The sequence below is a fragment of the Lutjanus erythropterus genome, chromosome 10 (assembly GCF_056507025.1).
Source record: "Lutjanus erythropterus isolate fLutEry1 chromosome 10, fLutEry1.hap2, whole genome shotgun sequence".
NCBI classification, from domain to species: domain Eukaryota; kingdom Metazoa; phylum Chordata; class Actinopteri; order Lutjaniformes; family Lutjanidae; genus Lutjanus; species Lutjanus erythropterus.
In genome coordinates, this window is record NC_139326.1 from 9,185,751 (window position 1) to 9,201,389 (window position 15,639).

Here is a 15,639-nt window from a genome sequence, read left to right on the forward strand (position 1 = left end):
ACACAAACAATCTCGATACAATCCTTATGTTTTTTAGACCTAACCCAAACCTAGTTTGGGATTTCTGTAGTGTAGTTTGCCGTTACTTATCGGCCAGCAAACACCGATATTGATATACCTGCAATAAGATAACACCTTGTTTCCACAGGAGGTGTTGCAGCGGCAGCTTGTTTGTGGAGCGTAGCACCTGCAGTGCTGTCTATGTATTTACAGGATGCATTCAGGCACATAATACAGTTGAGTTCATGCATGTTTCAGCAGCATTCAGAGCACAATACACAATCACTGTATTTAGTTATGCATGTAAAATGAAAGAAAATAGGCCTGAAGTGTAAAAATATGCTTCAGGTCTCATTCATGCACAGCCGGTGAAGACAGCTGGATTCTTTAAAAATAGGATCACTTTTGTAGTTTGAATATCAGCAATATTGACTACTTAATACATGGAAGGCAGCAGCAAATAATACAGTCTGCTCCTCCTGATTTTACTTTGTTGATTTGTTAGAGGTAGACTCAGATTTAACCCATTTTTAGAAACTACTCTAATTGAAAATCAAAAATTGAGACTTGAAATGGAAAAAGTGAGATCACCACCCTCCTAACCCAGGGAGGTAAGCTTTCAGTGGTCATGAATTTGGATAGACGACACAAAGCAACCCTTGTCTTTAACTGCTTGTTTTGTTTTCCGTACGTGATTTTGTCAGCTGTATTTTGTCAGCTTTTTTATTTATCTGGTTGCTTGTTTTAGCAAAGACTTTATTGATTCTCTCACATCACATACTGCTGTTCACTCAAAAGCTTGGACCATCTGTAAGTCTGTTTCAAATCCTGTGCTCCCTGTTATGTTTGTGTGTGTCTGTGTGTGTCTGTAGTGAAGATTTTATTGATGTGCAACAGAGAAGAAAAAACATGCACTGGTATTTTCTGTGGGCACAGTGCGTCTCCGGATCTTTTTACTAATCGCTGTGTGTTATGATGTGACCCGACTCGACATTGTGTTGCTCTGTGTGTCTCTGTGTCACTGTTTGTTAGTCACGGTCATAGACAAAAAGGGCTTAATGTTGCGTGGTCAGACCCCTGCAACTGTTCCAGACACACACGCAGAGTTCAATTACAGTGACTTACATGCACTGTTGACCCCTAGGTTTATCCTGTCCAAACCCAGCTTTAGCCGTCTGTCTGTCCCTGAATGTTCACATTAGATTTCTCTTGGTATTTGTTGAGCCGGTGCACCTGTTTCCTAACAGATTACATTTTGCTTTTTAGATTTTGTTTCAGTTTTCTTTTTCCCCAAACGATTGAATCTATTTCCATTCCCCTCTTGTTTTTTTGCCTGTTTGACAGCAGGTGCTGTGAAGCTAAGATTGTTTTGGGCTGACCTGTCCGTTGAGATTTGGGAGCTTCAAGCTTTATACAGCACCACATGCATCACCCAGCTGCTGGGGTTTAAATTTGGTTTTGTGTAGTCTGTACTACCCTCTGCACATAAATATTTTGATATCCATAGTCATAGATATGTTAATTATTAAGAAATTATTCCTCTTATATCAAGTGTCTGTGCGCTGCCAGTTCTGAAGTGTAATTTAACAGTGCTGTGGTTTTTTGATTGCATTTTGTGTTTCTGTAAAAAAAAAAAAAAAAAAAAAAAAAATTCAGCTATAAATGCCAGTTAATTTGCAGTAGTTTCTTTCTCGAGTGACTTATTTACCAATCTCAATTTATTTTCTCATGCATAGAAAATGATAGTTAAGCATGATATCCATTGTAGATTATTATATTAGCAACTTCTGAGGGCGGCACAAGATAATCACAGTGGGACTATAAAGGGCACAGTGTAATTATACTCAACATTATTAATCTGTAGCCTCAAGTTTAGGGTTGTCTCCGAAGAATGACAGAACAATGCTGCACCATCATATTCCACTATAACACCATCATGACAGTTCTGATGAAGGTGTCGAATGCAGGGCCGCTGCCGGCCATTTGGGTGCCCTAAGTGTAATTGCTTTGTGGTGTCTCCACCTGCTTATAAATCTGTAATAAAAGTTGTGTTTTGGTTGGTAGCACCTAGTCACATTTTGAAAGTTTGGTATACCGGCATAAGAACATTATGATAAAAGTATGACTGTCATTCCCATGCTCTGTCATGTCTTTTAAGTTGTTGCAGCAATTGAGTTGATAGCATTTATTAGATAGGTTTGGTGCACAATGTAATTATTTTTGACCACTTGAGAATTGATTAAATGGTAGTCTCTCTAAAAATACCACATTAAGACACCCAGACCTCAAGGAGCACCAAAAAAAACCTTCATGCTGTGTTTTGGTATCAGAAACTTTTGACATTAGTAAAAATGAAATTTCTGATGCAGAAATGATTATTAAGACTAATCGTTTTGCATATTGCAAATGCCATTACAGTCAAAATAATTGCAATATGACTTTTTTTTACCATTTCATGCAGCCCCATTAGGATTGGGCTGATGTAAACATTTTCAGATTGCTTTGATATTAAACCAAATACAAGACCGGGCCCAATTTTATTCACTAGGAAAGAAAATTATCACAACAAATTCCTGCAACTGTTCCACAATAAAATACTTTTGAAATGAAGTTGTTCTGCCAAAAAAAAAAATGCCAGAGCTTTTAGTTTGAAACAGATACAGAAAGTTTTGGATTTGTGTTCGCAGCAACTTGAACATTGCCAGCGTAAGCAGATTAAAACAAGGTTTTGGACTTACTCTTTGTTTTCCATCTGCGACGTTACTGACTGTGCTGACAAACTGAAGCTGGCTAGCTACCTCACTGACACAGCAAAGTGACTACACCGCAGACATTTAGCAGTGAAGTTGTCTAGTGATAAATGCACAATTTGTCCACAAGTACACTGCACAAGAAGTTTAAGAAGTGTCCGTGTCTCAGCTCCTTATTCTAAAATCTTGAGGCGAGAGGTCAAGGGACCCTTTTGAAAATGGCTTTATCAGTTTTACCTTGCCAAAATTTAGCTGAACTTTGGAGCGTTATTTAGCCTTGCTCCCGACAAGTTAACCTGACATGGTTGGTACCAATGGAATCCTTTGGCTTCTAGTTTCATATGATACTGTCTTCTCTCTGTTTTTAAAACTGACCTTGTTACAGCCTATGGAAGACTGTAATGTAGACTGTGAATGAGGGTGCCCCCGCAGCGTTTATTAATGCAGAAGATATAACTGTGAGAGGCTGTTTTGGTGCCCGTTCTGCACTTGGCAGTCTATGCACAGCAAATTAATGTAGTAGTGATATTTTCTGTGCATATCATGTGATACCATCACACAGAAATACAGAGAGGCAGTTTCATGTTTCAGGGCAGTCAGACATTATTCCGTGGGGAAACAATGTTATGAACAATTACAGGAAACGTTATGACAGTCTCATTAGGAGGTGTGCGTTTTGACATGACAGTGTTAATAGGAAGTCTCCTCAAGGGTCTACTTTCCCCTTTTTCCATTTGCAACCCAGTTTTTAGCTGTTCAGAGATCTCTCTGCTCCTCTGCCCCTCTCAAGTGGGAGTTGCTTTTATACTAGCCATGGCAATCTGTTAGTAGCCTCCCAGTGGTCCACTGGCATTTTCCTGCTCTTTTATAGTTATTCTTAGCCTCATCTCAGAGTACGATAGCTAGGGCAACATGACAGGAATGCCCACGCACGGGTTGGCTAATGGGGAGGAGAGAGCGATGAGGGCGGCAGATTAAGATGAGCAGGAGATGGAGAAAGAAAGTAAGTAAGCCGTAGTGGATCCCAGAGAAGAGCGTGGTTCATCATGTGGCTTGCTAATGGGTTCCCTCCAAGGGTAGCCATGATGAGAGCCGGTTGGGGCTCCCTGTCAAAGTGCAGTACAGCATTGACCTCAGGGCTACAGCGTGACATGAAAAACCACTGAGATGACCCCTTCCAAGAGCCTGCCTGACACTCAGAAGCTTCTCCAGGAGAACTTATCCACTTATTTTAATCCAAGACATGAACATTTTCTCTTTTTTACCTTTTGTTTTTGTAGGCTTTTTTTTCCTGACTTATTCAGAGCATAGTGGCACTGCAGAAAAATTCTTCTTTTGCATTTTGGACACGAACAATCAAAACACATCCCAGAAAGCTCTTGCCTGCAGTTTGTCATTCATCATCTCTATATATTGATGGTTCTGACTCAGACCAAAATTTGTTGTCTGACTTGTTGTCTGTCTTCTCTCTACAGGGCATCAACATAGTGGGGCCCAGTAATGCGGAGCCCACGCCTCGACCCCCTAGTCCAGCCATGTACCAGCTGGATATCGTCCTAAAGAAAGGGAACAACCTGGCCATCCGAGATAGAACAGGTAGGAGCTGTGTTTATTCTTCCTGTTACCTCAACAGCCTTGACGTTTATGTGGGGAGACAGAGTGAACAGCTTTATCAAGCCTCTATATAGCCCACCGAATGAAAGCTATCCCGGTCTCTGTCCACCTTGTCCAGTTTTTTTGTCACTGGCAGCATCCAGGAAGGTAGCGTCATGTGTTTCTTCTATTCATCTGCTATTTTTAGGGGTCTCTCCCAATATGCCTCTTTTTGTCAATACAGTATTTCTCTCGGCACTCCTTTTTTCCTCTTTTCACCTCTATTCCTTTTTCTTACATTTCACGTCGCTCTGTCTCATATCTCTCTCCCCATGTAGGGTTTTATTAAATAACACGTCCCGCCCTTACAGCTCACTCCATTTTCCATGTGTGAAGTGAGATGGAATTACCAGGAATGATGCAGCACATTTCCTGTGCATCTAGGCATGAAAAGAACTCGGCTCTGGCTTAAGCTAGAACATTGCCACATTTGGAGCCAGGGCAGTTGATACTAGTGTGATTCCCGTTGGTACTTTTGTGTAATATGACTAAATCACAGTCTGATTTTTTCCCGTCACTGCCCAGTGTGACAGGCAGTGTGATCAAGTCCTCTGGTTGAAGTGAAGGCTATATAATATTGTTTATTACTCCTGCAAGGCGTAAGTGATTGAGAGTGTCAGAATATTTGATTCTTGGACCTACAACTTTGACAAATGCGACTGGACTGATCAGCCTCATGTTTTGTTGTGCACATCCGTGACTGTATGCTGAAGACCTCCGTGATTCAGAATTCTTGAAAAACATTGAAAAACTTAAGACTTTTATGCCTTTATGTCACGGTGACCTCATTAAACACATTTTTTATCAATATTTCATATACTAATTGTGACAAAGTTACACAGAAATATCTAGTAGAATAAAATAATGGAGTGATGACATTTTATATTCAACAGGTCAAAGGTCAACTTCACTGTTATAATGTTCAGCTCTGTATCAGTCCTCTGTAAAATAGTCTCCAAGTGAAGACAGCACGTTTCGCTCTAGAAATGATTCACTACCAAATCCATTATTATTTTGCCAAAAAAATATATTTAATATTTTGATAAATTCCTTCAAACTTACAGGTTAGTATAATGGTAAATTCCAAAGTCTTATTATATGAGTCTGGACAGACATGGGTCTAAACAGGGAGACATATGACAGGGAGACGGATATAGGATTTGCATATTTCAGCTGGCTGGATCTGGCAGTTGTGGTGGCATTGCAGTAGGTGCTTCACCATCTGTTGCCTGGTGGGGATCTGCATTCTTCTAGTTATTGTATGCACACTATCCTCTCATACAGATTTCTGCATTTTGTGATATTTAATTTGGCAACTTTAAACCCATAAGAAGGCTCAGTGGCTCTTGATAAATAAATAGAAAGAAATAGAATTTATATACTCTTTGCACCAGTATAAAATATACCATCTCATATTAAACCAGTCCGAACCACAGCTGGAGAGTGATTGTGATTTTAAGTTTCTGACAGATAGCCTTCTGTCCACTGTCGGAGATGTCTGAGCGGGGCCCTTAAACTGTGTTTAAGCAGGGCAAGAGATTCTCTTAAAACTCTGGCAGACAGCGGCTTGGATGGTGATGGATTCTGAGGTCTCATTAGCGGTGGTAGGAGTAACCATGACGACAGATCCAAATAAGCTCTCTCCTGCATATTTTGCCTGACTACCTGTCCATCGGGATAATGAGCACTGAGGTGCAGAGCTCACCTGTCCTGTCCTGAGCCCAACAAGACAGCTCATTACAGAGATGGAGAAAGACAGTGAAATGCCTTTTTAAAAAATGTTCAGCTTAAAAAATATCTTAATAAGAATCAATTTTGTTACTGTTTTTTTTTTTTATTTTGTCACACACACAATGTTCAGGGTGGGCATATTCTAAATACTGAAATACACAGCTGGTGTTGCCAAATCTGCAGGACATTTACATGTCGCTGCTGTTGTGCAGCAGGTGTAGAATAAATGACAAAAGACAGATATAGGATTTGTTGGGATTTTCTGTGAACCAATCAGTCTGAGCTCTCTTGTCCAGTATGAAGACTGGATGACTGCTGGGTTTTGCAATCAAAGCAGTTTGCTGGGAGAAGCAATTTAATTCTGCACCTATTGACTCACTAAAACCTCCAACATGAATTATAAATGATAGAAAGTATCCAGTTTCTGTCTCTGAAACAATCTGAGGCAATATCTTTTCAGAACTACATCTGCGATAAGGAGTTTTCAGATATTCATATCCAGTGAACCCCTAAGTGAAACTAAAATTAACTGAGCTGAAAGTAACTCTTCAACATGCAGGCGGGCATGTTAATCTCTTTATTACAATATTTCATAAACTAGTGGGGTGTCAAACCAAGATATCATTATTCAGTAGCCTGGAGCTTTTATAAACCAATGAAACATTCACCACAAAACACTGGAATTATTTGTCTGGCCAACTGTATAAAGCAATTTAAAAAAGTCAAAGTGTAATAAGTCTTAAATATTGAAGATTGTTGTCATTTAGGGCTGCTAATGGTGATGGAATTTACCTCGCAGGTATTTCGGTTGGCAACGGTGTCCTGTGTGGTATTAGAGCCATTATTTTGTTTGTTTTTTGCAGATTACTTCATTATGATAAACAGAGCGACTTGGTGCAGCATTACCAGTGGATCTCGCCTCATTTCCCAGTGGGCAACTTTATAGTCCGAGCAAGCTAGCTGCTGGGTGCTAGTTATACACACATACACACTCACAAAGGACAACCGGCTGGTCTCTGTATAACAACAAAGCTAGCGCAGCCCACACGGTAGCATAAACTTTCACAAAAAGCAGCATGAAGAAAAGCTTACTAGCATCATTTAGTTGGCTTTAAATGAGGCTTAACTTTTGCACAGTGTCTCTTCACTGTCCCTCAATACTACAACATTTGTCCAACATTGCATCAGCCTGTGGTTGTAGCCCTACTAACCACACAACATGCTAATTTATGAAATAAACACTAAACCAACATAAAACATGACACAACGTACAGATTTCAAGCACACACCATAGCTCTGATCGACACATCCAACTGATGTATACATCCAGAAACAAGGTTGACTAGCCACACACAAAAGGACGGGGATCAGTGACGAGGCGTATCCTGTTCCATATTAATGCATCGTCTTCAATTGATGTCCTTTGGATGAAGTTCCAAGAAATGAAAAGGACCTTTTTGCGTCTGAGTGGATGGCAAGGATCGACTAAAGTTGAAAAGCCTTGGCAGCCAGTTAAAGGATGTGTTGCTATAAGAAAATTTTCAGTTTGAGGAGATGAAAGTATGGATCCCTGTAAAACTGAATGCAAATAATGTGCTTTAAAAAGACAAAGGAGGATCAATAATGGCAGCAGAACATTGGACATTAGAAATGAAGCTGTACACATTTATTCTGTTTTAAAAGTACTCCCCTTTTATGTTTCTTTATGTATTTTTAATTAGAAAAGTTAATCTGTTTTTTAACTAAAACCTGTCTATAATGCAGTGTTGTACATAAACAGAAAATTTCACTTATTTTAACCTTATATTTCATTTTAAACATCATCTTTCCATAATGCGCTTACAGCAACCAACCTTTCTTGTGTCGCGTGACATAGTGGGATACACATCATGCTGGAAAAAAATTGCTGAAAAGAATGATATTACTGCCTTTTATTAAAAACATTTAACCAAATTCTAGTCATTTGGGGATTTCTTTCTCAGTTCTAGGGAAGACGATGAATAAAAGCAAACATTTCCTGTTGAACCAGATGCACCATGCAATGTGCACACCTTCAGACTCACAGATGTGACACCTGTTTTCAAACAGTGTACATTTTAGACTTTTTAAATGCTTATGTTTCACTGTCTATAACCATGAAGTGTGAGCAGAAACTTTTACTTGTTTACAGTTTACATGTGCATAGCTCACCTGCAAGAACTGTGTATAGATGTTGGCCAATAAAGGTAGAGTAACACTTTCCAAATATGATTTCATCTGATTTGATTAAACATCATTCCACATTAAAGCACTCCAGCTAATTAAACTATATATGAAACCTAAGCCTGTCTTTACCCGCCACAGAAAAGTCTCAAGAGCAGTCTCGTTCCTCATAAAGCATTTTGAGCTCTTGCACTCAGTCTGTTTCCGCTGAGCATGCAGGTGCTGTCAGTTTAAGCCTTTGAATGTTCAGTGTTTCTGACAGAAGGTGGACAGTGAATTTGAGCTAGTGACAAACTGCATATAGTGACATGACGTACTGGAAGACTAATGTATCAAAATACAAATATCTGTGTTTCATGCTGGAGTTTTATATTGTAGCTTCCTACTGTAGCTGATGATGCATTTCTCATGCAATTGCATATTCACTTGCTTCTACATGAACAATAGTTTTTTTGTTTTCCCTAACTTCATTCCCTTACTAAAATGTGTTAGATTTTGAGTTTAAAGTTGCAAGTGTTCTGTCTGTTGTGCACAGTATGTGTGAATATGCATGCACAGGTTGTATATGCATCTAAAGGGGTAATTCGTGATAGCCATTGACCATATGGGAACATGTTTATTCTGTTTGTTTCCATATGGTGCTCAGAGGTTGGTTTTTATCTGGCTGAGCCATCGCAGTGAACAGACCCTCACAGGATAATGTCCCTCATCCTCAGAAGACAGTGCAAGGCTGCCTGACAGGAATGATGAGATTGCACTTGCTCACTTACTGGTATTAAACAAAAAGGAGACATTTGGGAGCTTTTTCAATGCAACCACAATAACTTGCTGGCATTGTCACCAGTCTCTCTTCAGCCTTGCGCAAAATCAATCCGTTTGTCACCAGGAGAGACAGCCAATGTGACATGGTTTAATATTATGACAAGATAACAAAAATAAGCTGGATGCGGATGAATGAAGCAGATAAGTGTGTTTCACAGTTGTTTTAACAAGGTACAGCTTGTACAGAGGAACTGTCTACCCTGATGATGTGGTTTCCCGTCAAATTGCCCCTCTTTTCATTTACACCTTATGCTGTGTTGAATTTGAACTGCGGAAAGATGGACATGGATAAGAAGAAGCAATGATAGCCGCATAATAGCCACAGCTGTACTACCACACATTACAAAAGCAGTTTTTGAGTAGCTATTTTTTGTTTCAGCCTGTCAACTAACCTTGCTTTGCACTTCACCTTATCCTACATGGGCATGAGTCTGTTGTGTCTCCAGGGCCCCAGCCCTGTCTTAGCTGTCATATATGATGAGCTACCAATGGGACATTTTGCTGCATTGTAGGTGACCTCAGATGAAAACACACTGCCCTCTGTCTCTACCTTTATACCCCTGTGGGTGAGGTACAACAAGGTGAAGTTAAGTCCAAGACCTGACGTGGCAGCCTCTCCTTCTGATGCAATACAATGTGTGTGTGTGTGTGTGTGTGTGTGTGTGTGTGTGTGTGTGTGTGTGTGTGTGTGTGTGTGTGTGTGTGTGTGTGTGAGACAAAGGTTGCAGAGGATGCACAATCTTGAACATTTTATGTATTTTCTTATTTTTTTATTTGGACTGAAGTGTTACTGTATAAGGAAAACAGAATTGAATTCAGTTCTGTTTTAAAACTTTTAGGTCCGGCATTATCTACCACCACATGAATATAGAGAAATTAAAAAAAAGCATGTGGTCATAGGGAAGGTTGACTCTTGGTCTCCCCCATTTTCTGTCCACCAAGTATCAGCGAACACAATATTGAAATACCTTTCCAGCAATCAGAGAGGATAACCCTGGTTGTTGTCCACTTATGGTCAAGGTAATACGCAGCAATTCAGTCGTGAGTCAGTGTGTTTACCAGGAATCTAACTTGGACTTGGGTTAAATTCACCTCCAAACATTGGTGTTTCTGAGTTCAGCTTGTCAAGAGCAACGTTGTTCTTTTGTATTCCATTTCTGTCACAGCACCTTTCTGGATTCACTCTATAAAGCTGTAAATATATAAATAAGATATATCATGATATGCAAAGATCAACAGCCAGTCTTTGACACTAGCTACTAGTAATCTGTCACTGTCATACTGAATGGTGTGTGTGTATATGTGTGTGTGTATGAGAGTAGTTTATGTGTATGCTATGAACTCTGGATGCGTACTTGTGTTTTGTAGGCTGTGTCAGAATAAAATGGCATATAACTATTCAACCAGAGCACTATGTGCCCACATTCAGCTCAGGCATGTGGACCCTAACCTACAAGGAGATCAGGCTGATGGTGCAAGCACTGCTAATGTTAGCCCCATGCGGCAAACCAATATAGTTGTCAAGTCTAAATTTAAATTTCTGTTTAATCAACACAGAAATAATCCATTAATTATCCACCATATCCATTAATATCTGCATATGTTTGTTCTGAGTAACTCTCTGCAGTAGTAGTAGGCCTAAGCGTTTGCTTGAGTGTTACCTTTCAAATTACCATATTTTTGTAATAATTATGTTTCAAAATGCTTTCGAAGCAGATGGTTTATTGGCCTGTTGATTGCCTTGTGCTGATTTCATCCCTCTCAGGGTCTGAAACTGGTGTGATTGGACTCCCGATGCACCACCACAGCTAGTCCTGCTGCTCCGCTCCTTGGTTTGCATGTAATAAGGATAATTATGCAAATGCTCCAGGTGCAAGTTGTGATACAGAGTTCACTGTACTGCATTTTAGGAATAGTCGGATAATACCTGAATGCAAAATATTAGGCCTAAATTGATGTTACTGGAAAACTGTTGCTAAAAGAAAGGGCTTTTTGGTGTCAGCCTGTGGCTACTATCAAAAAGATGGAAATTAGCATTTGCCTGAGCTGCAAATCATTTTTATCTGCTGAGACAAGCTTTTTTCTGTGCCGTTATTAATCATAATTGTTTGTTGAAACTTAAGATGACCTTTCTTACAGCTACTTTTGTAAATGTACAATCTATTATAACTAAGTTTTAAAGATGCAGTGTTACCATTGTAACATTGTCATTTAAAAGCCTTTTGTATACAAATTAGTGTGTGTTCAAAAAGACGCTGTTGTCTCCATGTTGCATTTATTATTTTCTTTTTAAAGGTGGCTAAGTTATGGGCATTTGGTCCTGAGACAAAGACCCTTTTAGATCCAGCAACAATATAATCGTCCATCGTCATCATCGTTTCCTCTCTTTATGTCATAATATGCCAGTTTGGTAGACATTGCCCCACCCTAATTCTTAACAAAAATTAGGAGCGATAATGCTGCAGATGACCATAGAGACATTGCTGACTTTCAATCCATGTTGCCAGTAGTCATGTTGTTTTTATATTTATCAAATGTCCTGTATGTTGTGGTTGTATTTTATCACTAATTCTTGATCACAAGCTTCTTACAGTTTCCTCTCCTCTGGATAATCTTCGCCTTACCTTCTGTTTTTTTTTTATCTGCTGCCTGTTATTTCTCATTGGTTTCTGTAATGTTGTGGGCCACTGGATTTCTCTCTCCTTGCAGCTTATCATTTTTTCTATTTTTAGCTTCACGTTACCCATAAATGAATCCCTGGATTTGTTGTTTGGCCACATAAAATGCTCCACATCATATTTTTCTGCAGATGAATTGTTAAATTAAGTCTAAATGTAATTTGCCTATAAACTAGTGAAACCAATTGGCTTACATGCAGCAACTGACTGATTCCTCGTCCTTACACATTCCTACTAGAAACTACAGTAATTTCATCCCTTTGAGACTAAGTAATGACTAGCTAGACTGTTGTAGTCTCTGTTATTTGTGTGTGCTGGCACAGTTTGTGTTTATTATGCAGTGCCTGCACGCTGTGTGTATCTGTCTGCTAGTGTGCGTGCATATTTAAAGGACTAATATTAGCGTGGAGGGTTACAGTGATTAGTTCTCACTTCTCAAAGCACGACTTAAGAGAAATGAGACGACAGCGAGCCTAATTATCTCGTCTGCAGCACAACGGTTTCTTTAGATGTGAAAACACAGTGAGAGAGCCAGAGCTTGACAACACTGTTGGGATGTTATCTTTTGTTTTATTTCAGGTCCCCTTCATTGCTTTCTCACCTGCCATGTTGTTCTGTCACATGCTGTGCAGTTGTCTGCCTTATGTTTGTTTCTCTTCATCCTACCGTTATGGTACAGCAGGCTTTTCGTTTAAATCGCGGCAAGATCATGTTGCATGTTGCAAAGGTTAATTTTGGGTGAACATCAGCGAAGGACTGGAAAGTAAAGTTCTCTGAGCATTAAGCAGCAAGAGGCAGAGACACGCACGTGTGTGATTATATTTAATTGTAATGAGGCAGCCTCTCCACCCACCTGACAGCATCCCATGATGGAGTTTCGTGTCTTTTCACCCTCACCCAATACATCCTCTTCAGCGGATTGAATTCTGGGTAATGGGAAACCCCAGAGCCGCAACCATCCGTCAGTCCTGACACTACACATAGACCAGCAATTTGAGCACACACACACGGTCAGATTTGCAGCTACACACAGTGCCTGCAATCTGAGCGTGAAGCTGCTCCAGGTTTGCAGCATGACTGAGGGTTTTATGAGCAGCTTTACTACATTTTTCTCCTGTCCTGTTCTCACATATAATGACAAGCATCAATGAGCCTCTTCCGTGGTGTGGTTCTAAATAACAGCCTGTTTGACAGGCAGTGTGTTAGCCAACTCTGAATAGTTCCTCCTGTGCTCTGCATCAGAAAAGCAGTGAGTGCCAAGAGGAGGGAAAAGTTTGGAATGACCACTTAAGGTTAAAAATTAAGTTGATACGGTGCCACCGTTATTATTTTAAAGTGAAACTCAGTTTCTTCCTGTAGGTGATAATTCTTTTCAACTTTTTTCCCATGTATTTTTCATGTCTCAATGTGTAGTTTAAAGTTTTATGCAAACTTAGTTAAATTCAGTCCTGCACTGAATGTCACCTTTAAAACTTCTATTGGATGTGGATGTCTGTCATCATCACCCTCCAATAATAAAATTTAAAAAAATCCTTGAACAAAACCCTTTTTTAAGTAGAACCGAAATGGATTTTTGTTATTGTGGTTATATAAATGTAATTCATGGTGCTTTTAGATTGCTGCTAGACCACCCTGTTAATACAGGTGTGTGTGTCCCCTTGTGTGAAGCAAGCGAGACAGAAGACTGTTTTTTTTTTGACTGCAGTGAAAATGTTGTATTTAAAAGGTTAAACACAAACAAATATGGACTGACGCAGAATATATTTTGTTGGATTAAAACATGTTGTGAATTTTGGGACTGATTACATCTTATTCCAATTAATTTTGACTTTTGGACTTATTTTGCTCATCTGCACTTTCCAGCTCTAATTCCTATGCTAGTTGCAAAGGGAGCGCGGAGAGGTGTACTACGAAGCAAGATTAATGTGTTAGCAAGGTGCTGAGTTTTTCATGTCACTCTTTTAACCTGGCAAAATCAACATGGTAACTTATGCTGAACTCATAACCTGGTTGGGAGCTAAACAGACACCGCTGAAATATTACGTCAATACGTTGTACACATTTCCTTCTGTACAACTTTCTGCTGTGACATATCAAAATATCTGCAGTGAAAAAGATCTAACTACTGCTTGTCCTGTCAAGGCTTCAAGACTACGTGTATCAGATGTTTAATATTATCCAGGCCTTCCCCCAGCACTCCCTGACTTGCGGAGGTGTTAAGCTCTGTTCTGAAGGTTAATGATATATTTCATAAAAGTTTAATGATTTGTTTGATATTTGCAGAGGAGGTATTTTTTTCCAAAAAGGCACCAAGCCTCTACTATAATATGCTGCAGGATACCCTGTTATATAATGTATTTTTTGCTTGCAAATTCAGCAAGTACAGGCCTAAAATGTTATTTAACTACCAATGAATCTTTGAGGAAGTTGTGTTTCACTACTTTTGAGTAGATCTGTCACAGATTCTGTAGAGTAGTCTGTAGTCTGTAAATCATCTATCATAGCATATTCCCACTGTCCAGCATACTTGAACTGCAGGCAGAAACAAACAGCTTATCTGAACCTTGGCTCAAAATTGCACTACAGTGTGTGGTCGATAGTGCAGCATATGAAAGACTGAGATCCTGTGTGATGAAATGGTGATTTATTCATGGTGTTGTTGACCCAATGGGAAAGCTCTGCATCACCCTTTCTCTAACTACGCTTTTATCACCGACCAATACATAAAGAATTTCATGTATTGCTGTGCATTCATGTGCTGAAGCTTTTGCACAGACTTTTCTGTATATTCTGCTATTTTCCGTGGCAGATTCAACTTTACAAGTGGGTTGTTTGGTGGGCAGAATCGGCACCGATTTCATACTGACACTATATATTATTGATGGCTTTCTAATGCCATCCCCAGGTGGTTTGTCATCCATATTCATTGTATTTTAATACTCAAAATGTTATCAGCAAGTCTCACATCTGCGGCACATTACTTAAAATCATATCTCATCATGGAGTCATATATCAACAATAAAAAATAGTTTGTTTTTATCTACTGCTCAGTTAGAGTCAGTGTGTGTCGAGTTTCCCTTTCTTTGTTTCACATTTCCATGCCTTTGAGATGTGTGATGTGAGAAAGAAAAAGCCTGTTTGTTTTGTTGTGTGATTTATTCAAGTAATTTAGGGGAACAAGCTTTCTGCTTGGAGCATCTTTTACTTCAGTAGCTTACTATAACATCCAAAACAGTGAGTTAATCTTTTTTTTTTTCTCTTGGAGTATAATACCTATTTTTAGAACATGATATCACACTGTCCTCTGTGGAAATGTAATTACCTGCTCATATATTACCAGTTAATAATTCAGGACCGTTTGTCTGCCCTGCACTGACACAGAAGGCTATTGATCATGAATGTGTAATGAGAATCTACAGATTGATGATGAAAGTGGGGAAGCAGAATAATTAATTCTTCCACACATCAGTGTGAAGCCATATGACAAAGAAGACTTAAGGGTCTGACCGATACTGGAATTTTGGGCCCAATGCCAATATATGATAGTAGGGAGTAAAATGTAATATTCATATATCAGCTGATATTGCAATAATACCTCAAACATGCTTATCAAACATTTGTGACAAACATATGTAATGGAGGCAGGATATTTTACAGTTTAACAATAAACTTTATCGTCCAAAATGACATCAAGGCGCTGAACAGTAAACTTTCTCTGGTATTTTTAATAACAACAAATAAGTTGACTGATACATTTCTCACATTTTTTTTCAATTTATTTGGAGAGAACAACAATTTTGAAG

General features: G+C 39.2%; 1 protein-coding gene across 2 annotated transcripts in view; it reads left to right on the plus strand.

The window, feature by feature from the left end:
• The window catches only part of LOC146320027 (multiple C2 and transmembrane domain-containing protein 1-like), a 175,655-nt gene that overhangs the window by 58,531 nt on the left and 101,485 nt on the right, over positions 1–15,639 (plus strand). For both annotated transcript variants that reach the window (XM_084728149.1, XM_084728150.1), the window contains exon 2: positions 4,226–4,346. In XM_084728149.1, the coding sequence (XP_084584275.1) occupies positions 4,226–4,346 (121 nt within the window). The remainder of the gene's footprint in view (positions 1–4,225; positions 4,347–15,639) is intronic.